The sequence below is a fragment of the Onychostruthus taczanowskii genome, unplaced genomic scaffold (genome assembly GCF_017590055.1).
Source record: "Onychostruthus taczanowskii isolate IOZ18803 unplaced genomic scaffold, ASM1759005v1 scaffold164, whole genome shotgun sequence".
In the NCBI taxonomy this organism is placed as follows: domain Eukaryota; kingdom Metazoa; phylum Chordata; class Aves; order Passeriformes; family Passeridae; genus Onychostruthus; species Onychostruthus taczanowskii.
In genome coordinates, this window is record NW_024498840.1 from 189,454 (window position 1) to 214,645 (window position 25,192).

The following is a 25,192-nucleotide window of genomic DNA, read 5'->3' on the forward strand; positions in this document are numbered from 1 at the left end:
GTCCCTGAAGTGGGAGTTTTGGTGATCCATACATTAAGATAACTAATTTTGCTAATGGATAAGTTATGTCTTGGAATTTCATATTGTGTGATAGGACTGAAACTGCTTTTTTTTATGGCAGGATGAATCTTCTACATGCTCCTGTTACCTGGTGTTTAAACAAGCCAGTACATCTTGTGGGAGTGTTCAGATGTTTTTTGCAGAAAATGGTGCAGCTGAGTAATTAGGCTTTTTTTATGGGCAAATAAAAAGGAGGGATTAGAAGAAGGAGGCTGCTTTGAGGCATGAAGGGATGGATACCTGTGTTCCATGTTAAATCAAAGCCAGGCTTTGCTGCCCCTGCTCCAGAGCTGCTGCCTTAACACTTGTGGGGTTTTCTGGGTGCAGATGGAGAGGGAGCAGTGCTGCAGTGATAGGAAGGGAACTGGAAACGTTTTGGGGTAAGTGTTTCCTCCAGCCAAAGCACCCAGGGCTTTGCCCTTGGGTAAGAACAGAAGTTTCCATCCCTCCTCAGCACTTCTGCACTGGGAGGTGCTGGGAGCTGACCCAGGAGTCTTTCCCATGGGGAGCACATGATGGGTGACCTCTGCCTCCCCACAGGCATGGCTGGTGTTGGAGGTAAAGCCCCTTTCCTTCTGCTGCCCAGCACTTGTTTGCTTTTGCTTTTAAAATATTTGAAGAAGACGGTCCAGTGTCTTTAAAGGATGTTGTTTTGGACGTGGTTCTTCTCTTCTGGAAGTGATATTCCAGTCTGAAATATGATTTAGGGTTATTAATGTATGATTAATTGTATCAGGAGGCATTGTTGCCATAGCGCTATGGCTTTAATGAGATTTTTTTTCATGTAACATTAATATGTTATGATTAGGGTTTTTTTTTGTTTTCTTAAGCTTGAACCTTCATCATTTGTCTGTGCTTGGTATGAGGGGGAAAATCCCTCCAGTTGCTTTATTCTCTCACTGTTATACCACACAGAATGTTATGAAAGGGATAGATATGAGTTTGCTTTCCTTAGAGAAATACTCAATTTTTTGAAGTGTTTTCATTTGATATGAAACTTAATATAGCAAAATCATGTTTGAGCAGTTTTAAAACCTCTACCTGTGCAAGAAAATTCAGGCTGGGGAGACCACAGGTGGTCATCTAGTGTCACCTCCTGCACAAGGCAAGGTCAGGCCAAAACCTGTGTAAAATATGTCTGGTGTGTGACCTGGGAAAAAACCAACCAACCAACAAATCAAACCCAAACCCATTCCTCATGTTTGACAAAACTTTCTGTGAGTATTTCCCACTCCCTAGCTCTCCTCTGCTCTCTCTTCAGCTCTGGGGTTTTGCAAGTCTCTTTCAGGTAGGTTTCTGTGCTGCTGCTTTCTGTCCTGTGTGCAGACAAAGACGTCCATAAAAACCGAGGCTGGAGGAGCAGTGAAACCCACAGGAGGTTGTTGCAATGTATTTGCCAGGTTTGGCCATAGTGTGACCAGCCAGCCCGCTTCTAGGTTTGTTAGCAAAGCCTAGGAGCTCATCAAGACTACTGAAACAGAAACTGTGCTAAATTAAGGAGGAAGAGGCTGAGAAACTGAGTACCAAGACAGCAAGAACTCGATAAGAGAGGGCTTTGAAACAGCTGGACTGTAACCAATCATTACTGGGAAATGCAGGCAGAAAGGGACTGAAGAAGGCAAAGGCACCAATCTAGAAGTGTGTACTTAGCAGCTGGTAGAACATATAAATATGTGTGTAATGTATACAATAAATGGCTTCTGCTTAATGATATTGATTAGTTGTCCAGGAATCCTGGATTTCCCCCGTGCGCTCCAGCTGGCCCAGGAAGGAGCTGAGCTGCAGACTTGGCACTGAAGGATTGCCGAGGTCCCTGTCTCTGTGTGTTTCCCTGGCTGCTTTGAACGAGATCCTGCTCTCTTGGGGGAGTAGCTGGAAGCAAGCACACCAGGTTTGCTGCTGGTTGTCCAGCCTTATCTGCCCCAGGCTCCCAGGAGCTCCAGGAAAAGCCATGACTATTGTATTTGTGGGGTTCCCAGACACAGGAAGAATGATGAGTCTGACTCCATGTTCTCAGAAGGCTAATTTATTATTTCATGATACTGTATTATATTAAAGAATATTATATTGTACTATACTAAAGAATACAGAAAGGATACTTACAGAATGCTAAAAAGATAATAATGAAACTCGTGACTCTCTCCAGAGTCCTGACGCAGCCTGGCCCTGACTGGGCAATGAGTGAAAACAACTCACACCAGAGTCCAATGGAACAATCACCTGTGGGTAAACAATCTCCAAACACATTCCACATGAGCACAACACAGGAGAAGCAAATGAAATAGGAATTGTTTTCCTTGTTCTCTGAGGCTTCTCAGCTTCCCAGGAGAAAAATCCTGGGTGAAGGGATTTTCCAGAGAACGTGACAGGTACAGGGTGACAGCAGAGCCCCAGTGCTCCGCCTGTGGCTCTAACCCAGCACACCTAATGCTGGGCCTCCAAAATCTGCTGAGGTTGTTTGCAACTGAGACCTGTCAAATGAGGTAAAATTCAGTGCAGAAGTTGCAGCCTGTTTTCCCAAAATTTCCTAATGCTGGCCAGAGCTTTGTCGCTGTGTGATTTCTGGGGGCTGCCCCGTGCTTTATTGAATCCTCATGATTCACTCACTGGTTCTGTGTCCTTTGGGGCCCTTCAGAGGTTTGGGTGGTCTCCAGTCAGAGGAACTGCAGTCACCAACCTGGAGGTAAAATCCAAATTTTAGATAAGCCAGCTCCTCTTGGCGTTCTCACCCTCTCGTGATCACATAATGATTTTAATTGCAAAGACAGGTTTACTTCACTTCCTTGCCTGGTGAATAAAGACCAGAGAAAATGTAAGGGGGGTAAAGAATTTTGCACTCAAGTGCTTCTTGCCAAGGTGTGGTTGGCAGCCATCTGTGACCTTACTCCTTCCTTTTGGACAGAAGGACATCATTCAGTTAGGTTTCTTATTACTGCATAAAACCTGGATTGTTTTAACTTGTAAAAAATCCCAGCTACAGTTGGAACTTTTCAGCTGGCAGTTTTCTCCTTGAGGTGCTTGTTTGGTGGAAGAACAAATCTCAGCCTTTCTCTCCTGAGAATAGTCCTTCTGCTATGAGCATCCCAATTTCAGTGAACAAGGAAAAGGGACAGGTCAGAATTATTTATGTTAATTGCTCAGCAAGCTCTGTGTTCTGGGATTCAGTATTTCTTCAGATCTGTGCCTTCTACTTCAATAATAATTCCCCCAGTTCACTGAATTTGAAATCACTTCACAGTTTGAATCAAGATGAGCTTTTCCCAGGTAAAACATGCTTTTAAATACACCTCTGATAACCTTTGTTGTGACATTTGGATCCTAATTAAACATTATTCAAGAGAGTTCTGATTGTACAATTCATAACGTTGCAAGTTAATTGAAGTACCAAACACCTTAAAAGTGCTTAAATCTTCATATGAATAAAAGAAATCTTCATATGAATTTACTCAATTAATATATTGCTTTCAATGCAGTAAGGTATAATTCTGGGAACTTGAGCTGTATAATAAAAAATGGGGATCATGGTGCAAGCAATTGTGTGTGATTTAACATTTCTACAAAATTGTTGTTAGAATCAAGAGGGTGCAATTCATCCTATTAAGAGTTTCCTTTTACAGTGAATAACTGTCAGTATTTAGTTTCACATGTGCCAAGAGCAAACTATTTGACTTGGACATAAAAGCCATAATAAAAGTTGAAGGAGCATACTTGAAAATCCATTCCTGATAAGAAAGGGAGAGAAAATAAAGACATTCATTGTTCTTCAAGGTGGACAAGACTTGAATTTTTGAATGAATTTTTGACATAGTGCATTCTCTCTACTCAGGAAGGCAAATACAGTATCTGCTCAGCTCTTATATGTTATAAATAATCTTAATTTTAAAGCAGCCTTTTAGTCTTCAGCTTCAAAACCTGTGTTCTCTTTATTTTCTTGTGTTTGCCAGGATCCTCAGGACTCTTGTTCACAAAGCTTGTTCCACGCTGAGGTCATTAATTCAAGAGATTCTAAGACAAAACTTAATTTCTGCTAAGTAACCCAGGCCATTAGCAATTGCTGTGGCTTGGAGCTGAAAGAACAGGTCAAATTAGGAGCAGCAGGGGGCTTAAGTTTTCTGTAATTATTTGCTTTTATAAGAAATTTCCTTAACCCCCCTGTCTGGGGTATAAGCAGAAAGATGCAGAGCATCATCCTCCTGCAGCAATTTATTTGAGCTGGGCTTCAAATACACATTGGGGGCAGTGTTTTGAGGTGCCAGAAATGGAAAATAGTGGTTATTAATATGTTTTTTTGTTCATGGTGGAGTCACAGGATTATGAAGGTTGTATCTTCTTTGTATCTTGTGGGGTGAGGAGGGAAAAGAGGAGGTGCTTGAGGGTGTTTTTCTGTTTTATAGACACTGTACCCTGAGGGTTGGTTGTTCATTTTTCATGATTTTTCATTTTCTATTTCCTGTGGAGGTACAGAGTTTTTGAATAAAGTGGCCCCTTTTTTGGGAACACTTCAGTAACTAAAGGCACATGACAGCAGATATTAAAGGAACTAAGAACTTCAGATACTGTCAAATGGAATATCCCAGAGCTAAATTCCATGAGATGATAATGCATTATGGTCAGCAGAGTTAAGAGAAAAAATAAGAAAAACCTGGCCAAAGTTGGTTATTTCAGCTTAGTGATGGAGGAATTCAGAATTTGCAAGGACATCCTCAGTTCACATTGTCCTCCTGTGTGCTGCAGGATCTGAACTGTCAGATGATGAAGGCCATCAAAAGATTCTTTAAGGGAAATAAGGAAGAATCCAAATGCTTTGCTTGGAAAAGGAGCTGAACAGGCAGCTACATTCCATCTGTTGATGCAAGGAGGAGCAGACTTGCTGAAGATATTTACTTCAGAGTGGCACGGCGTTATGGAAATGCAGGAAAAAAACCCATAAACAAACCAATCTGTTTCATCAGGACATGTGAAACCTGGTATAAAATCCCAGAATAGGTTGAGTTTGATGGGACTTTAAAGCTCCCTCAGTTCCACCCCCTGCCATGGGCAGGGACACCTTCCACTATCCCAGGTTGCTCCAAGCCCTGAAATTTCCTCAGTGTGGCTGTAGGAGAGCCCTGAGCAACTCTGCCTTGGTCCAAATTGTTCATCACTGTCAGCTGATGAAGAGAAACCTCTGTGGGGTTCAAATATTTACAGCAAAATGGGCTGAGGTTGCCCTTTAAAAGAGTCACTGTTCTTTGTGTGTTGTCAGCAAACGTGTCAGTGAAAAGAATCCAGGATGAAATCAGTCACAAAACGAGGAGGCTTTGCTGTTTGGAAAGAAGTAATCTTGAGCTACAACTTCTTTTTCCCCTCCTCTTCATTTGATCTGGAATAAATGCAATACCTAGAGAACAGTCATGTTATGTCAGGTGTTAACAACAAAAAAATAGCTCCTGGTTTCCTGGTGAAATTCCTCTAATTCAGTTATTTTTTCTGTGGATTTTTTTTTTTTTTTTTTTTTAAGTAATTTTGATCATGTGCCTGAGTTTTGAAAGATGAAGTTGTTCAACATGGCTGAGAAGTATTTCGTAAGAGCCCTTTGATTGCTGGCCTGCTTGCAGCATGTGAAATTTTTGACAGCAATCTCGATTGATTCTTCCATGTTCAATAATGTGTTCATTCCAATGGTATTTCCTGAGCAGCTGGCCTTGCTTAGCTTTGGAGCTAAAACAGCAAAAGCAAGGAAGTGAATTTTCCAGCCCCCTCCCCACCCCCCTTCTGTTTTTTGGTTTTTTTTTTTTTTTTTTTGGCATGTTAGAAAATTATGTTAATTTTTTTTTATCCTGGTAATGAAATGGCATGGAAACCATTGGAATAACAGGGGGGAGGACAGGAGGAGAAGTGGAGGACCAGGAGGAAATGGCACATTTTATAGGCCTGTGCATGGTGAAAGGGCTGGCTTCGGGAATTAGCTTCTCCTTTCAGAGCCAGTCTAATCAAAATTCATATAGAGCTGTGTTTCCTGCCGGTCTCTGCCTTAATGAGTGCTTCTGTTTCAGACAGATCTTCTCAAGTGCTAAAGGATGAGTTTTCTGCATTAGAACTAATGGTAGGTCTGCAGATAACAGGCAGATTGTCCATTGAAATGCTGCTGAACAGGAATAGGATGTACAAAGGGGGATGTGAGATGGTGGAGGGAGAATTTGTATGCTCTTGCATTGCATTGAGACAAATTTACGTGTTAAAAGTTACTGCTAAGAAATGTCTTTCCTCGATGGAAAATGCTGTTCTTCAGATTTTAATCTTTTATTCAGGTGGTATCTTTGTCTATTGATTAGAGGCTGAACATGTAGAAATTTGGCATACAGAAGGAATTGTTCCCTGTGGGGGTGGGCAGGCCCTGGCACAGGGTGCCCAGAGCAGCTGTGGCTGCCCCTGGATCCCTGGAAGTGTCCCAGGCCAGGCTGGAAGGGGTTGGAGCAGCCTGGGACAGTGGAAGGTGTCCCTGGAATGGCAGGGGTGGGATGGGATGAGCTTTGAGGTCCCTCCCAAGCCAAACCTCTCTGATTTGACTATTCTAAATCTGTTGAAAGCACTGCAGTGCTGGTGTTTAATAGCATTTCCCAGCTGATCCAAACTGGTGCTTTGGATCTCTGCCTCCTGCCACTGTTCCACATTCCTGCAGGGCTGGAGGCAAACAGCCCAGCCCCTTCAGCTTCCCTGGCTCTTCTCTCACGTTTCACATCGTCAGTTTGCTTGTGCATCCCAATACCTACAGCCCTTCACTGGGGGATTTCTTAGGGGTAATTTCTGCTCTAAATGGAGCCTCCCCTTCTCTTCCCCACACACATTCCCAAGGGGGGTGTGCAGGTGTGGCTGCTGGGCCGGGACAGACTCGAGCAAGCTGTGCAGGAGTGGAACCCGTCTGGGTTTGCTGCTTTGCATGGTTCATTTTACCAGCCTGTCTGTGTCCTTCAGTGCCCCTTGGGTCAGTGCGTGGTTTGCAGAAAAGTGCCTTACCCAGACCCTCTTTGTGTTTTTTAGAAGCTTTTTGGCTTCTTAGCTCGAGGCAGGCTTGAAAGCACGGCCACTCAAGCTGATTTCACATCACATTTTCTTTGCTGCTGTGCTTTGTTTATAAAGAGAGAAGCTTTTTAAAGAGTTTGGGTGATTGTTGAAAGCTTTTATAGACGTCATGGTTTGCTCGGTGCAGAAAGGCATCGAGCAGACTTTGAATGCAAGGCTTGTGTAACTCTGGGTGGCTTCACTGAGTGCAGCACCTGGAGGGTCAGAGCTGGCAGCAGCGCCCTCAGCTCTGTCCTCAGCCTCAAGGCCACGGTTGTGTAACCCCACACAAAGCCTGACCTTGATGTGGACCCACAAAATACCCTCTAGAGGTGGTCTGTGTGGCTGCAGAGACAGCAGAGTGGTGCTATAGAGCCACGGAGAGGTTTGGGTTGGAAGAGACCTCAGAGGCTCTTCCATGGACATCTCCCACTATCCCAGTTTGCTCCAAGCCCCAATGTCCAGCCTGGCCTGGGACACTGCCAGAGCTTCTCTGGGCACCCTGTGCCAGGGCCTGCCCACCCTCACAGGGAGGAATTCCTTCTCAATATCCCACCTAACCCTGCCCACCTTTTGTTTAAAACCATTCCCCCCTAGTCCTGTCCACCACCAGCCCTTGTGAAATGTTGCTCTGCAGCCTGGCTCTAGCCCCCTTCGTGTGCCCTAAGGTCTCCCTGAAGCCTGTGGGGAAAGCCACAGTCCATTTCTGAGGTTGTGAAGGGAGTGTGAAGTTGTGACTGCACCCCAAGCCTCTGTTCCCTGAGGTAGGTCCAGTTTTTGAGCCTATGGAATGTCTGTGTCCAGAATGGAACATCACGGCTGAGAGAGTCCTTCTGCCATCTGCTTGTAGATGAGCCCAGATCACCCTCCCCATTCCATTCCTGCTCCTTGCTTCTTTTTCTTGCCTACAGTTAAAAACATGCAGAGTCAGTGTGTGACCCCTGTTGTGACACTTGGCTTTGCAGAGAAACGCTGAGCAGGGGCAGCAATTTAACCAGGCTCCCAGAAGAGTGGCACTGCTCGGTGAATAGATGGCTGTGGCAGGAGCAGGTCTCATGGCACATCCTCCCTCTTTCTTACACTGATGGATCCAAGCCTGTGCTTTTGGAATAATCCTTTTCCATAAACACACAATTCTCTGTCTTCACGGAGCCTGCCCAGGCTTGGTGCAGATCATCCTGTGCCTGAGTGCTCACCTAGATCCTTGCTAATGACAAATTCACCTGCTTCCAATAGTTGGGAGCTGAAAGTTTAGCCAAAAGTGCTTTCTTGAGTTCTCTTTGCCTCGCTGCAGTGCAGTTTGAGTGTCTAGGTGATTTGAGTTGAAAAACAACCTGCCTAAAAATGAGGAACACTGTGAATGCTGGCAGGCATCTGGAAATCTTCCTGCTTGTGAGGTACTGAAACACCACAAGTAATAAGCAAAAGGTGCAGTCCTGAGTTACAGCTGATGCTGCCTGTCAGAATAGAGGGGGGATTAAAGGAAATGCATGATAGCCTGAGTTAAAAAGCATTTAGCTTCTCTAAAAAATGACATAGTATCTAAGATGAGGTGAAGGTTTCTTGAAATTTTCGCTGTTTCTTGTGGAGACAAACGTGGCTTTACATTAATGCATTATCTGTTAATAAATGCCTGTATTTCAAAAGAGATTCCAAAGCAGCAGCGTGCACAAACTTGGGCTGTTAGCAGCCCCCTTGGGGAATGCTGGGTGTGCAGGAAGATGAGTTTTCCTACAGTTTGTTCCTGGAATCTTTTCCTGCCAGCAGCTGAGAGGGCAGGCAGGTGACAGGAGCAGCCCCTTGGAGCTGGATCAGCCAGTGCTTTTCCCAGCACCCCTGGCATGGCCGAGGTGCCCTGCTGCTGTCTGTCTGTCTGGCTGGCTGGCTGGCTCAGGAGATGAAAAGAGTAGCAAGCAGGGCTCTGGCTGGCACTGGCAGCCTGCTCAGAAGCAAATAAAGTCACAGAATTCACCCTTCTGTGGTTACCCCTGTGAATAAATGCAGCATGTGAGCAGATCTGTGTTGGCAGCTGGGATTGAAGTGGAAGCAGAGTCTTGGGATCACTTGTGGGAACGGCTTTAGCATTGGCTGGTGCATCCTCAAGGCCTTGGGAATGGCAGATAAATGATAAACCAAGTTTATAGAAGTACAAATCGAGTTTTGTATCTATAATTCAACAGTGTAGCTCTCAGGACAACAAGCTTTAGTGTCTTAGCTTAAAGTATTAATATGTAGTTTCTATGATCTCTTTCATCTTTCCTGTTTTATTTTTGCCTGTTCTGCTGCTTCAGTTAAATACAACAGAAGGATACAACTCCTCGGTCAGATGATGTGATGTAAAAAAACCTTTACTTCAAATGGGAAATGAATCTCACACTTAATTCTGTGGATGCCTTTTTGTTCAGTGAGAAGATAAGTGAGGACTACCCTGGTTTATTCAGTGAAAATCCAGCTGCAGTCAGGTGTGTTGTTTTGTTTTTAAGCTGATGGATGGGCACAGTATATTAATTTTAACAGCTCCATCAGCTTGGGGGCAGAAATCAAAAGGATGATCTCAGTCATGCAGAAGAATTCAAGAGGTTTTGTGCTCTTTCCCTTTAAAAAAGGGGGTTTATTCTGATCTTTTAAGTAAATTGCAGGGATCAAACCTGCTATGACTGGACACCAGAAATTTTATGGAATCCAGGATTTGCTTGAAGATAATTTTTAAAAAACAATAATGCTAGCATGTGCTATGGTTTAAAAAGAATCATAACTGATTTAACTTCATTTTTTTCCATTTCACATAAAGATGAGTGAACCCTACTCTCATCTTTAATGAATGAATATGAGTCAAAGGTATTTCATTATTCTATTTATAAAATAATGTAGTCTTATGAAGCAAAGCCTTTTAGACTATGAAGTACATAAGAGGCATAATTGATGTGAAAGGAAGTACCATCATCCATGCTGAGACATGAAAATGAAAATTATTGGGACTTTTATTATCCCATGTGGTAGAATATCCCTGGCAATAAGGCATGGTCTTCCTGGAGAAGCAATGCCAAACATTTTACCTCTCTCCTGGTGAGACAAACGATTGAGTTGCCTTTTTACTGTGCATCCCATGGCCTTTATTCCCTCTCCTGCTCAGCATCCAGTGGTTTTAGGACGGGAATGTTCTTTCCCTGTGCTGACAGTGAGATCATTATTGGTGCCAAATGCTGCCCTCGTGCTGGTCGCCCCCGTTCTCTGCTTTGTTGTGAGATGTGTCTGTTCTCCACGTGAGTAGGGAATTGCCTGCAGTGAACTCAGGCCTGTTCAATGGACGAGTGCAGAGTGACAGGAGAGCACAGACCAGTGCCTTAATGCAAAGCCCCTGAGCCTGGGCTCTGTGCTGCTGCTGCCCTGCAGCACAATGTTGTTCTGGTCCAGATGCCTTCTCCTGTTTGCTGGTTGAGCACTGATCCGTGTGACAAACAGCGGCTGGAGCCGCCTCTCCAGGAGACAGACGTGGAATCGTGTCCGAATTGCTCCTAAGAATTGCTCAGGTGACCTAATTTTGCCTTCCACAATCAGTTTGTCAGAGGAATCACTGCTTGGAGTGATACTGTGTGTCTAGAGTTTAACCTGCAGTCTGCAAAAATGGTAACATTTAGGGCTGCTTTTCTTACAAAAAAAAAAAAAAAAAAAAAAAAAGAAAAATAAGGGGAGAAAAGTGTCCAAAAAAACCAAACAATAAAATCCAAAACATGGGCATATAAACAAGCAGCGTCACAGGAGATGTGTCCCTGAAAGGTGTTGACAAACCTGTCCAGTCTGTCTCAGCATGGAAATGTTAATTCTGAGATGCTGCTGGTGTATATGAGGCTTTTCATAGAATCCCAGAATTGTTCAGGTTGGAAAAGACCTATATGATCAGCAAGTCCAAGTGTTCTTTCTCCGTGTCTGGGCTTTTACATTTGTAAATTAGCAGATTGTGTTAGCTCTGCTGGCAGAATGTGAAACACCAGTAAGGAGTTAAGAACAAGGAATCAAAGAATTATGATTATAATTATTTTTGCAAAGAGTTCTTGGGAAAAGAGAAAATGCAACGCCTATTTTGCATCACTTGGGGAGGGACAAAAGAAGTGTTGGCTTTATAAAGTCAGTAGCAGTAGTGTTTGCTGCTCGCTGTGACCTTGCTGTGCAGCTGTTGGAGAGCAGGAATGCTTCTCCTGCCAGCAGGGTCATCTCTGCAGTTGTTGATGGAGAGCAGGCAGTGAGTGCTGTGTGCTGGGGATGTGAAACTCAACTCCAGAACATCACCCGGGCTGGGCATCAGTGGATGGATGGAGTGTTTGGAGAGCTCCCTCTGCACTCGCTCTGATCACACCAGCTGTGCTTGGAGCTTTCTGAGGATGGGTTTGAGACACCCGCGTTTCACTGATTTAAAATAAATTCTCATTGCTGACAGGTGTGAAACTCTAAATTCTGGTAGAGAGAATACGTGGGAAATGGCAGACGTGGCTTTTACCGGCTGCATGGGATGGAGAGTTTCCATGGCTCTGCTTCCCAGTGTGACCGCGCTGGAGGGACAGCCAGACTTGGTCGAGCAGAATCCTCTGGGGGTGTTCTGTGATCGTGGCAGAAGGTCACGGAGCGGTTAGCAGTGCTGGAATGATGCGGGAGGAATGCAGGGTGTATCCCCCTGTGCCAGCCCCCGGGGAGGCCGGCACCTTGCGGAGCCCGGTGTTCCTGGAGCTGTGCGTCCCGCTCTGCTGCCGAGCGCCCCTGGACGGGAAGGTGAGCGGGAGCCGCTGCCGAGGGCCCTTCAGGACACACGGCGCAGGCTGCGAGCCAAATGGCTTGTTTGGCTTGGCTGTCGTGCCTCCTGGCTGCTCTTGTCCCGGGGCCCGAGGGACCTCTCCCGTTCTGGGAGCGGATCCGTGCTAATTGCGGGCCGGGAGCAGCGGCGGGAGCGCTGCGGGCAGCATCCCCCAGCCCGGGCAGCTTGGCGATCGTCCGGATATTCAACATCACGTCCCTTGAGCCGTGAATTAGCTCCGTGCTCTGAGATAACAGAGCAGATTTCTGTAGTTCTCTGGGCGGGGTGAAGGGGGATGGCAGGACCCCCAGGTGATGGTGGGCTTTGCACCAGCGGCACAGGCGGCTGCAAAACAACTCGTCCTATTTACAGGAAGTTGCAGGGTGGTAAGTTGTGATGAGTAGCAGCAGAGCAACCTTCGAGTACCACTTACTGCCCGTAGGAATTGCTGCTGCAGCATCCCGACCGATGATGGATGTCCGCGTTGCCACCCCGGTGCGAGCGGAGCGCAGCCCCGAGCGGGGCGGGATGCGGGGAGCAGGGGGTGTGGGATGCTCCGGACAGGGCTGGAGGAATGTGCCGGCTATTTGTCTGCGCTTAAAAGTGGTTCCTCTGGAGGGGTCTGTCATCCTGGGAGGATGAAAAATGGTTGATCCCGCTCCGGGTGAGGAGGCTGCGCTCCCCGCGCGGCGCGCTGGAAAGCGCGGCCTGGATCGGGAGGCGGGATGAGCCCTGGCAGCCCCGCGCACCCCAGCTCGGGTGGATCTACACATTTGGGTCTTGAGAAAAACATAAACAATTTTTCACTCTTAGGCTCATATTTTGTAACAGGTCTTTCCTTCCTCCGTCTCTTCCCTTCGTTGTGTGTTTTTTTTTCTTTTTTTTTTTCTTTTTTTTTTTTTTTTTTTTTCTTCATTGGAAATGGCATTTTGGGTGTCAGAGAAATGGAGAAATGTGCTGTCATTCTATAGCAGCGAACAACATTTAGGAGGAACTGGAAATGTGTTTTCAGGCTGGCCAAGGGAAACCTCCCAGAGAGATCCCAGAGCCATTAAATATTACCTTGTTCCAACTCTCCACCATGGGAAGGGACACCTTCCACTAGAGCAGGTTCCTCCCAGCCTCTGGTCTTGAATCCATATCTGCTGAAGATACACAGGTCTGTTCCGTGGTGAATAGAGCTAAGAGGAATAATCAGTGTTAATGTGTCAGCGTTAAAGACAATACTGATATCTGAGAAATGAGCTACATCAGGAATTCTCTGTGTTAACAGAGCAGCAGTGTGTGCTGTGGGATCACAGTGTCCCTGATAAATGGATGTATGCAGAGGCTGGGACCCAGAGCATCCCTCATTCCTGGTGTCAGAGTCCAGATTCCCCCCAGGAGCTGCTGCTGGGGCTGTGCCCTGCCCAGCTGTGTCTCCAGGTCTGGAGCTGTTCCTCACTAGAAGGGAGGTCAGGCCCTGGCACGGCTGCCCGGGGCAGTGGTGAAGCCCCGTCCCTGGGGGGTTTAAAAGACCTGTAGCTGTGGCTCTTGGGGTTTAGTGGTGGAAGTGGCAGTGCTTTCCTTCCTTTTTACACCTGCTTTTTTATTGCTTTTGACCCTCACTGGCACTGGTGAAGGATGTATTGATTGTGGGAGGGAGGTGCAAGACAGCTGCAGGTGCTTTCTCAAGCCTGACTTTTAATGGGATGTTAGGTATGGAACCTAGAAACAGTATTTCTAATGCTGCTTAACTTCTTTTTTTTTTTTCTTCTGCCATCCTGGTTTGTGAATGACTAAGAGCGGGTATTTACTGGTTGTTAATTACCTCAGCATCCCTGCAAAAGCACTGGCAAGCTGGGTGTGAAAGGGGCTGTGTCTGTCACACCCTCCAGCTGTGTACCAGAGCCAGGTTCTGATGAAACCGCTGCTTGGGAAGGGCTTTTGCATGTCTAGCCAATCTAGCAATGGGGCTTGGTAATTGTGCAGAGTGTTGGGTGAACAAACATTTATTAAGGAGGGTCACAGATAAAAAAAACCAAATCGATTTTGGGTAGTTTTGACTGGTTTTGAGGAGGAAGTGTTGCCTCTGATACAGAATGGACTAAGATCTGAGCTCACCTGGTCCAAGCTGATGAGCACCACACACCTTGCCCTTTTGTGGGCCTGGGTAAGTCCTGGATCCCATTAACACATAAAATTATCCCAAAAGGCAGGTGATGGCAGACTTTTCAGTGGTGTCCAGCGCCAGGATGAGGAGCAATGACCATAAACCACGAGAAGTTTCACATCAACACGAGAAAGAGCTTCTGTGTGTTGAGGATGGGAACAGGCTGCTCGGGGAGGCTGGGCAGTCTCCCTGTCTGGAGCCGTTCCAGCCTCACCTGGATGTGTTCCTGTGAGAACACAAGCGTGTTCCAGGTAACCCTGCCTGGGCAGGGGCTGGGACTGCCCGACCTGCAGAGGACATTTCCGTGCTGCTGGCAGGGAAGCGTGATGCGTATCCCGGGAGGAGCCAGCTGGCCGAGGGAATCCTAGCTCTCTCTGCTGCCGCTCCCGGGCGGGCGGGACTCCACTCCGGCGCTTGTTTGCTGCCGCTGGCGCGGCCGGGCCCCGCCGCTCCGCCGCGCTGCCCGCCCCGGGGCGTGCGCCGGGGCTCCGGCACCGCCGGCTCCGCTCCCGCGCGGCCCTTCCCGCGCCCGCCCGACCCGCCGCGGATGCTAATCGGATTTACCGGGCGGAGAGGGCAGGGAAAAAGCCGGCCGGATCCGCAGCCGTGCGGCCGCGCGGTAAACAATGAGCTGGGAAGCGGCTGCTGCAGCTCCCGTGCCGTGAGGAGCGGAGCCGCGCTCCGCGGGAGGAGGATGCGTGCGTGGATGTGAGCCGTCCCTCGGCGCCTCTCCGGGGTGCCGCTGCCATGGACGCCGGCCGCCGGCGGGGAGCGCAGCCGGAGCCCAGCCTGACCCCGCCGCAGAGCGGGGTGTGACACCGGAGCATTTATTTTTTAATTACTATTTATTTATTTCATTATTTTTTAACCGGGTTGCAGTGGATTGTGGCTCTGCGTTTTCAGCCACCCGCGTCTCTCCATCTCTCCATTCATCCATCCATCCATTCATCCATCCGTCCATCTCGGCGCCGATGCCCGCCGCTGCCTGAAGGGCAGAGCCATCATGTACCTCCTGGACAGCAGCGAGCCGCCGGCCGCCTCCTCCTCCCCCGAGAGGATGCAGCGGGGCACCCCGCAGAGGAAGACCGTGTACCGCATCTCCGTGACCATGGTGAAGAAGGAGCTGCTGGGGCCGGAGAGCGGCCGCGCCGGCCCCGAGCTGCCCCGGCGCGGGCGGAGCCGCCCGCCGGGCTCCTCCAGCCTCACCAGGGCCGGGCTGCTGCTGCTGGAGGAGGAGGAGGGCGAGGAGGAAGGCGAGGAGCGGGACAGGGTCCCCAGCCCCTGCGGCTTCCGCACCTTCCGGACGCTGAGCACGGGGCAGCTGGAGCTGGGCCGCCTCAAGGTGCCCCGGAGAGCGGGGCCGCCCCTGCCCGGGGCGCCGCGGGACAGCGCCGGAGCCGGAGAAGCCGCGGCGGCCGCCGCCGCATCCCCGCCCGGGGAGGAGGGGGACAAGGACGGCGGGCCCGGGGAGCCGGCCCCGGGGGAGCGGGGCCACAGCCCGCGGCGGCAGTCGGGGCTGCTGCGGCGCAGCTTCAGCTTCAGGCACTGGAGCGGCGGCGGCGGCGCGGAGCCGGGCCGGGTGCGGCGGCACAGCAGCTCCGGCTGCCTGCCCGGGCCGCCGCCGCCCTCGCCGCCCGCCGCGCTGCCCGCCGAGCCCCCCGAGAAGCGCAACACGCTGGACGTGGGCGAGGTGCTGAGCCAGGCGGAGCCGCTGTCCCGGCTGGAGCGCTGGGAGCGCACCAAGAGCAAGAACCGGACCCTGGATAACAGCGACCTGCAGCGGCTCTCGGAGCGGCTGGGCCGGGAGGGCCCCGCCGCCGGCACCGAGCACCGGCTCCTGCGCTTCTTCAGCGGCATCTTCGCCCGCAGGGACGGCCCCGCCGCCCTCTTCGGTAGCCCCCACGGGCGCTCCCCCCGCAGCAGCTTCTCCAGGTCCAGGGCTTATTTTAGCAGCCTCAGGAGAGCCGCCGTGGACATGCAGTCCAGCTCCGAGAGCATCAACGGGTCCCCCCAGAAAGGTGCCCGTCCTTGTCTCCTCTGGGTGGCTCGGCATCGGTGCTGGGGATGGACGGTGGGGTCAAGCGGCTGCTGGCTGCGAGGGGAGGGAGATGCTGCACTGGGGTACGTGAGGGTGGGCAGGCCCTGGCACAGGGTGCCCAGAGAAGCTCTGGCTGGCCCTGGATCCCTGGAAATGTCCAGAGCCAGGTTGGATGGAGCTTGGAGCAACCTGGGATAGTGGAAGGCGTCCCTGCCCATGGCATGTCTAGGAAGGAGATGATGTTTAAGGTCCCTTCCAGTCCAAACCGTTCCTAATTCTATGGATACAGCATGCTTTGAAGTACATGGTAGTGCAGCTCTGCAGAGTGCAGGTCAGGCTGTGTGTCCTCCTGAACCAAAAATCCCTCTCTGGGGTGATTGGCTGTGCATTCTAGGACAGATGAGTGAGGCAAATGTCGCTTGTTTAATTATGGAATAGAAGCTGGTCTGGAGTGCTGCTCTATATAGGTCACTGGGTGGCCCAGTGCTGCACAGCACTGGGACTTTCTCCTTTTGGAAAGACTTGTGTAATCTGAAGGATGGGTTATGTTGGTTAGAAATGGGCACTGCTGGAGAAGTGAGTGAATACTGGTGCAAATGTCTCATAAATCCGAAACGTTCATTGTTATAAAAGAGCTTGAAATGAGTTAGGTATTTTTGAAAAACACAGTACGGACTCAGAAGCCACACTCTTTGAATTATTATATTATTTGAGTAATTTTATATAGCTGTGTACAAATTAGCCAGAGCGTTTCTAGTCTAGGTGGAAATCAGATAGGGAATTCTGGGGGTTTGTGAGTCCCTCAGATACAAGAAAAACTTGACTAAGAACCTTGCTGTGGGATGGAGGTACCTCGCTGTGGGATGGCAGGGAAGAGCTGACGAGCTGCTTTCTGTGAGGATCTGCAAGCATCCCGGTATCGCTGGCTGGGACGTGTCAAACCAGAAATGCTGGTTGTGGAGCTTCGTTGTGAGACAGTGCTTTCTTCCAGCTCTGCTTTCAGATCTTTAATAAGTATCTGTGATGAAACATTTAACCAGCAATTACAGTCGCCTTTGAGCACCAAGTGCTTATCAGGTGGCAAATGATCTCTGAGTTGCTGCTTTTCTGAAAATGCAATTCTCAGTTAGATTAAGCTTTCATAGAGGCCCAGGTACAGCAGAGGATGGTGTGGAGCTGGGCCCAGGTGGTTTATCAGGGAAAGCAATAACCAGCTGCCAGTCCTTTCCATATCCAGAGCTCCTGCTGCGAGGGGAGCGTGCCCACAGTCTGAGGCATGAGGAGCAGAGCCAAATATTTAGACCTAGTAACTGAGGGCTGTAAGGTTTTATTGATGTAGAGTCATTCATGTGGGCTTAGAATAATCTTGACGGAAATTGTGGTCTGACCTTGGTTAAAGTTCAAGGTAACCACAACAGCAAATTACTTCATTGGGCTCTCTGTGCCTGTCCTGTGCCAGCACACTCCAACTCCTGCTCTCCTCATGTCCTGGGAGCACAGTCCTCCCAGCCTGGGAGGAGACCTCAGTTAATCAATGACTCTTGGTACACAGCACTGAGATGTTCCAGAGAGGTTCTTCCTGCATGTGCCACTACCAAATCTGTCTGCTGCGATGAAGCCTTGAGGCTTGTTCTGCACAAAATGCGTCCCAGCGGTGTGGCTGCAGTAGGCAGCAGTGTGGCAGCCTTGTGTCATGGGTTAGCAGGCCTGGTGTGCTCTATTTCCTTCCCTTTTTCCATAAAATTGCAGCTTGGGAAAACAGCTTGTGCACAGCTCCAGCTGCTGCTCATTGGTGACCGTTAGAAAGCTGAACTTGAACTAATTTGTCTTTAATTTCTCCTACTGTGTGTTAAGAACAATATTTAATTAGTTATTATTAGCATGCCAAATACATTTTAATATTTTAAGGTTGGAACAAGCTGCTCTTTGGCCAGAACTTGTCTTTTGCCTCTTCTAGTTGCTGTGGAGTCGGTGTGCTCCTGACAGTCCTGTGCATGGATTCTGGAGTAACTGCAGACACCCAGGTGGAACCTTAATTTCAGTGTGGGTTTTATTCCCAGAAACTTGAAGAAATTCTTGGCTGTGAGAGTGGGGAGGCCCTGGCACAGGGTGCCCAGAGCAGCTGTGGCTGCCCCAGGCCAGGCTGGATGGGGCTTGGAGCCACCTGGGAGAGTGGAAGGTGTCCCTGCCCGTGGCAGGCGGTGGGATGAGATGGGGTTTAAAGTCCCTCCCAGCCCAAACCAGGCTGTGATTTTATGATTCTACACTTGTTTCCCTCATGGCCTTAGTATTATCTGTGTTTGGTGCTGTGCATGAGTTATTTGGTTTTTTACTTGCAACAAAAAGCCTGCCCAGGGTTTTTAAGAGAAAGTAGAAGTTAAAAAAAATGTAGCTTGTTGGTATTTTTAGCTTGAAATATTCACGTGGGTACTGCAATATCTGCTTGGATGGTATTTCCTGAAAAGAAATACCACAGTCAGGTACAACATAGTTTTGGCTAAGTTTTTAAGCAGAAGAGTCAAGAATTTTTAAATCTACATGTTTTTGATGTTACTGAGTCTGATTTAGGCTGTGGTGTCGGTGAAGGTTGATTTTTGGCTGGGATCAGTCTGTAGTCTCTCAGTAGTTACTCATGCTGTCACTAAAGAGCCCTTGAGCATCAACTTTTCCTTTTCTACCTGCAAACCCCATTTGCTCTGATATTGTTGGCCTCAAATCCTATGCAAGTAACAATTCCCAAAACTCTTGCAAGGGGAAGCAGGGGATCCATTTATTTGAAGGAAGAAAGGTTTTCTATATGCATGACCACTATCCCCAAAGGCAGAAAGAAACTTCCAGAAACTTCCATAAACTTCAAGCCAGAGGAGTTATTTTTGCCTTAAACCATTTAGAAAAAGTCCTTAAGGGGAATGTCATTCCTCACCTAAACTTTTTTCTCCTTGAAGTTTTCATTATTCTTTCCTGGTGAGAGGAACCCTTGCTGCTCTGGAGGAAGAGGAGGAGGATGGCTCTGAGGCTGAGGGCGTGGGGGGTGGTGTTAAAATAGTTTCTTTTTCAGTGGTTCTCACTTGTTGCTTTTATTTTGAGATAAGTTTGTTTGAATAACCTCTCTTTAGGATACACTAAGCAGATTTGGGTATCAAAATTGTTGACTATCAAAAAGAGTATCATTATAATATAATAAACTGCTCTTTTGAGGTTTTTTCCCCCGAGGTTTTAGAGGAGTTAGTTTTAAGCTCTTATCTCAAATTCTCTGCAGCTTAGAGTCGTGGGAAGCAGGGGGAAGCTGCTGAGTGATCTCTGTTGGAGGCCTCCAGCCTTTTCCTTGCAAAGCTTCACTTGAGATAATTCCTGTTAGTTCTGTGTCATCTCCTTGCTGCCCTGGCCACTGCTGTGCTGTGCTGCTGGCGTTCCCCGGGCAGCCTGATGTGCACGGATGGGTGGGCACAGACCTGGAGCACATGGGATTTGAGCAGGGAGATGCAAATGCACTGGAACTGGTCCTGTGTGCCTCCCTGGGATGTAGCTGCAGGTTTTTGGGGCTCTGCTGGCATGAGCATCATCTTTTTCAGCACTGGAGAGTCCCTGATTTCATGAAGTAAATGCCTCCTAGCACTCTTTCAGCTGTTTCAGTTCTTGTGAGTGTTGTCTAGAGGTTGTTATGAAAATAAAACCCAGCAGATAAATGGATTGTAGTTGGGGTCAAGCATTTTCAAGCATTGTCTAAGAGGGTTTTTTAAATTATTATTTATTGGGTAGGTCTTGTGTCAAGCAAAATGAATGCCAGCTGCACTGATAGAGCCAGGTGATTAAGAACTGAACTGGTATTAAGGTCACTGGCTGAATTAGAGAATGAGATGGATTAATGTGTGCACAATACTGAAGGATGTGCCAGCTGCTAGCAGCCGTGCTCTTTGTTTTTCTCTTCAAATTGAAAAGAAATGTAGAATTTTAATGCCTCTGCTATAAACTTGACAGTTAAATGCCTTATGGCAGTAATGGGTAACTTTGTTGGGGCAGGTCACTGAATATTTCTGCAAAGTGTTGTGCAGGCATTCATCTCTATTCCCTCCCAAATGGAGCTCTGTAAATTGAATTAATGCTCTGTTGTTTTGCCAGAGATCTGCCTGTTCCTTGGTTTACCACTCCAGGTAACAATGTGTTTATCTAACAAAGCTCAAGCAGATGACCAAAGCACGACTTGCACAAGGAAAAGAAACATTCAGAACACGATATTCCCTTTCCTTTCCTCCTAATTCCTTGCCTTGAGCCTGAGGTTGTTCAGTGTGAGGAGAAGGCAAGTGCCAGCTCCTGCCCTTGGCTCACAGCCGCTGCAGGCTCGGGGAAGGGTGGCTGGAAGGGTTCCTTGAGGAAAGGACTTGGAGCTGCTGAAAGGGCAGCAGCAGCTGAAAGTGGGCCCAGGTGGGCAGGAGCCCCCGGGCTGTGCCAGCCGTGGTGGGACACAGCCCAGGACAGCAGGGACTGTCCCCGGGGCTGGCCCTGCTGAGGCCCCTCCAGGGCCGTGTCCAGCCCTGGGCCCTCCGGCCGGAGGGGCTGCGGAATGTCCAGGGAAGGGAATGGAGCTTGGAAGGGTCTGGAGCCCCAGGAGAGGCTGAGGGAGCTGGGAAGGGTCTGGAGCCCCAGGAGAGGCTGAGGGAGCTGGGAAGGGGCTGGAGCCCCAGGAGAGGCTGAGGGAGCTGGGAAGGGGCTCAGCCTGGAGAAAAGGAGTCTCAGGGGGCCCTTGTTGTTCTGCACAGCTTCTGACAGGAGGGGACAGCCAGGGGGTCAGGCTGTGCTCCAAGGAACAGGGACAGGAGGAGAGGGAACGGCCTCAGGCTGGGCCAGGGGAGGCTCAGGGTGGACAGCAGCAGGAATTACTCCATGGTAAAGGTGGTCAGGGATTGAAGGGGCTGCCCAGGGAGGTTTGGAGACCCCGTCCCTGGAGGTGTCTAGGGAAGGCCTGGATGTGGCACTCAGTGCTCTGGGCTGGGGACAAGGTGGGGATCAGTCACAGGTTCAACTCAATGGCCTTGGAGGGCTTTTCCAACCTAAAGGATTCTGTGATTCTCAGGAGCATGGTCTTCCTCTGGAACTCTTTGCTCCTCCTGGTGAATTTACAGTTGCTGGTTTTTCAGAGGTGGAGTCTGTATGTGAGGCGGAAGATGAGCTTTTTCCTCAGACCAGAGGGAGGTTTTTTAGTTGCTCATAGTTGCTGCATGACTTGGCTGTGGTTTTTTTTTTTTTTTTTGCTGGATGTAATGGCCATTTTGCCCAGCAAAATGAAATCACTGGTACCAGATGCTGAACCCTTCCTCTAGTGAAGCAGCCAGAACCTGCCATCACTCCCACTTCACAAAATACAATTTCAAAGCAGTGTAAGATCATTAGCAGGGCTGCATCCAGGTCTTAGATTCCTAGATAACCACTGAAGAACCACTTGGGTGTATTTGAAGGAGCAGTTTGGCTCTCTGCTGCAGAGCAGAGCTAATTTTGATCCTACAGAGCTGATGACCAGCAGTAGTTGAGCACTTATTGCCCAAGTTCAACTCTGCAGTCACTATAACGAGTGTAAAACCATGGCAAGTATGGGGTTTTCTTTGGCATGGCCATAACCTCAGGAATCGGTGTTTGGAAAGCAGAGAGCAAATGTTTTAAATGCCTGAATATTCCTTTGCACTTTGGGCTGCCTAGGATGTAACAAGAAATCATTAATGCAGACTGTAAATGTGCTGGTGTTACTTTTGATAAGTGGTGTTGGGATTTCCCCATGGCAACTGCAGTAAACACACAGCGAGAGGCCCTTTCTGCCAAAAACCACAGAATGGCTTTTTTCAAGTGTGAGGAGAAAGAAATGTCACTATATTGAACCCGCAAAACTCACATCTATTTTGTTCATGAAAAGCATCCAGCATAAAGCTATTATCTTGATGGGAGTCGAAATCTGGGCGTTGGATGAGTTTTGATGGTTCAGGCTGCTACATAATGACAGTGTGTGACAAATACTTGTGCTTTATTGACAAAATACTACCAAATGTTGCTCCAAAGCAAAGCAGGCGGGAAATGCCAGCGAGAGAGTAAGCAAACAGCATGCTGCAGCTTTCTGCAATCCTTTTTTGATCATCACAGACAGCATTAGTGGTTGCCTTGTTATTTGTTGAGGTTTCCTTTTGGAGCAAGAAGGGAAGTATGGCAGAGGGACCTGCAGTGCAGCTGGAAGGGCTTTGGAGCAGGCAAGGACCTCGGGCAGTGTTTGCCATGAGGGTCAGTTGGTCAGTTTGGGGGGGTATCTGTGGAGTGGGTTCACTCCAGTCAGCATTTAACCTCGTGCTCGTGGTTTGGGTTCTGCTGAGGCTGCCCAGATGAAGATGTAAAGGTCACTTGTCTGCAGTGATAACCCAGAGCAAATCTCTCCATCTATTGAGCTGTTACAGCGAGGGCTTTGTGAGGAGCCCCGCAGGATCTGGCTGTAATGCCAGCACAGCCCCTGGGATTTACAAGGTAGGCACGTCTGCATTTCCTGGCTGTAAATGTTCCACGTGGGTGGTGCTCAAAGTCTGTCTCCTTGTTTTGAGAAATGTTCCCTCTGTGTTGCCTGACACCCCTTATTTGTACCTTTATTTTCACTAGCCTATAGATAGAGCTATTGAATTAAAGATTCAGCAATGTCAGTTCTGGTTGTATCAAGCAACTCTGATTTTTAAATGAATTGATGATGTGTCTCAACTGCTGAGCTTCGGGAAGTTCATTGCAGCCTTGAAGGTACTTAATAAGAAATTAATTCATGGTTTCTTGGGAAAATCCCAGTGTTAGTAGAGGGTTCTTGTTCTTCCCAGCTCCCATTTTGTGAATGAAGCCTCCCAGCAGATCTTTCCTACTTGGAAGGATTAGATACTGATGTTTTGCTACTTAGATATGAAGGGGAGCTCAAATACTGTGCTGAGTGCTGCCAGCTCCTGCTGCTTCCAAGTGATTTATAATCCCTCTTTGTTTGCATGTATTTGTCAGTCAGCTTCTCTGGCTGCTTTGACAGAGAATCTGGATTCCTGAGAATGCTGGTTTAGGACTTGGTGTGTATACACAAATACATATCCATATGTGGGGTTTGAGAAGAGGCTTCTGCACCACTGATGCAAGTTTTTCCCCTCTTATTCCCATGCAAACAGTTGCTTAACAGCAGTGCCAATGTATCAGGGAGAACTCTTGCAGAAGTGGGTGCTGAGCACTCAGTGCAGCTGGGTTGATTTGATGTGTAGGGATGTGTAAGGCATTTATGGAGCTGCCTCCCTCCTTAGTTTCTCTGCTGCTTCTCGGGGATGCAGATGTTATTTGGGTGTTAAAAGCACAATATTTCGCCTTAATGAGTTACTGTTTGTCCTCACTGCTAAGTGGCACTTCTTTCCTTAGGCTGAGCCCTGAGGAATCAGTAGTGGCCTTTAAACCCTGCTAGTGCTGCTCGTCTGAGCATTCCTGCAGAGCTGATGCTCTCCCTCCTCCCAAAACCAAGGCTCCCAAACCCCAGAGCCTTGTTTGGGATGGGTGTCACAATGACAGAGTGCCTGAGACACCTCCTGCTCTTCCAGGGCCCGTGTTGTGTTCCTGTCCGGGGTTAAATGCCTGGGAAAGTGGGATGTTGACCCAACTGGTCCTTATGCAACATCCTCATTCAGAAGCTCCTCTGTTCACAGATACAGAAATATTTATGTTGGCAAGGCAACAGCTTTTGTGCCTCGACCTTTGTGTCCTGCAGGGAAAAATCCGATTTTATGCTCATGGAGGAGACAAGGTTTAACTTTTCTCCGGTTTTAATTACTGAAGCTGTTAAAATTGACCATGTGTTGCTTTTCACAGCTTTCAGGGGATTGTGCTCAGGCCTTGGGAGAAATTAAAATTTTGTTTTCTCTACCCTGAGCTGAATTGAAAATTCACCTGTTTTGCCTCATCCCTGGCTGCAGGTTGTTGCTTTCCTTGCTCACAGGATGGCAGATCCTCGCTGGCTGTCACTGGTACCCTGTCACTGTGTGTGTCCTCTTGTCCCCTCCTCATGAAGAGCCCATCCAGTGCCACCCCTGCCATGGCAGGGACACCTTCCACTATCCCAGGCTGCTCCAAGCCCCATCCAGCCTGGCCTGGGACACTGCCAGGGATCCAGGGGCAGCCACAGCTTCTCTGGGCACCCTGTGCCAGGGCCTGCCCAGCCTCTGAATAAAGAATTTCTTCCCAATATCTCATCTAAATATTTTACTTTAACACATTTCTCCCTTGTCCTATCACTACTTGCCCATGTGTAAATCCCCTTTAGGTAATGAAAGTCCACAGAGAGTTTTCCCCAAAGCCTTCTTACATCCTGACTTGTTAACTTTGTCAATGAAGAATTTATTTTAATAAAAAGAGGCCAATTTCTGCCCTCAGGAGAAGGTGTTCTTGCTGATTTTGTGCTGTTGGCCAGGAATTTCCTCAGATTTCCAGCATGGTGTTGGGTAGTCTTGTGCTATTCAAGAGTTAACCAGAGATGTTTTTAATTCCATGTAGATTTGTGCATAGCAGGGTTGTTTCCCAAGGGTCAGAGGAAGAAGAGGGCAACACTAAAGGGCTCTTTCTGGGACAAAAAAGAAAAAAAGATATTTTAAAAGCAGTGTTCAGAAGTCTCTGGGGAGTGAGTGGCCTCTTTCAGCTCCCCTTTGCAGGGCACTGTCTCTGGCGGGTCACCTGGGTGTTGGCGAAATGCCTTTGAATGTGAGCAGTTCTGGCCAAAATACATTATTTTTGTATCTGATTCTAATCTCTCAAAAATACCTTAGCGTGTCTTAAGTCTTCAGAATTCCTGGCTATTTCTGAGTTAGCTGCAAAGTCCCTGCTTAGGGCAGATGATGGTATTTGAGATTAGAAGGGTGCCGTGAATGAGGAGCTGAACTTCAGCTTCTGGCTGAGGTGGGGATGGGGCCTTCGAGGAGGGGAATCGGAGTTCTCAGGAAAAACAAAAAAATCCTTTATTTTCAGTTTAGGAATCTGCAGAGCTTCCCAGGTGACTCAGGGTGAGGTTATTTGAGAATGACAGGCTCTGCAAAGAGCGGGTTGGGATCAGATAAGAGAGATGCACGTTTGGCTGTGCAAACAG

The 25,192-nt window shown here is 48.3% G+C and overlaps 1 protein-coding gene across 11 annotated transcripts in view; it reads left to right on the top strand.

Annotated features, from left to right (window-relative positions):
* Positions 1-25,192, top strand: part of AGAP1 (ArfGAP with GTPase domain, ankyrin repeat and PH domain 1) — a 306,975-nt gene that overhangs the window by 50,827 nt on the left and 230,956 nt on the right. For 4 of the 11 annotated variants that reach the window (XM_041399532.1, XM_041399535.1, XM_041399533.1 and 1 more), the window contains exon 1: positions 14,593-16,057. The exons of 4 other annotated variants lie outside the window; for them this stretch is intronic. In XM_041399532.1, the coding sequence (XP_041255466.1) occupies positions 15,043-16,057 (1,015 nt within the window). In that variant the 5' untranslated portion in view covers positions 14,593-15,042. Of the gene's footprint in view, positions 1-14,590; positions 16,058-25,192 lie in introns of those variants that run through there. 3 more of the 11 variants (XM_041399534.1, XM_041399543.1, XM_041399536.1) reach the window with 2 other exon arrangements.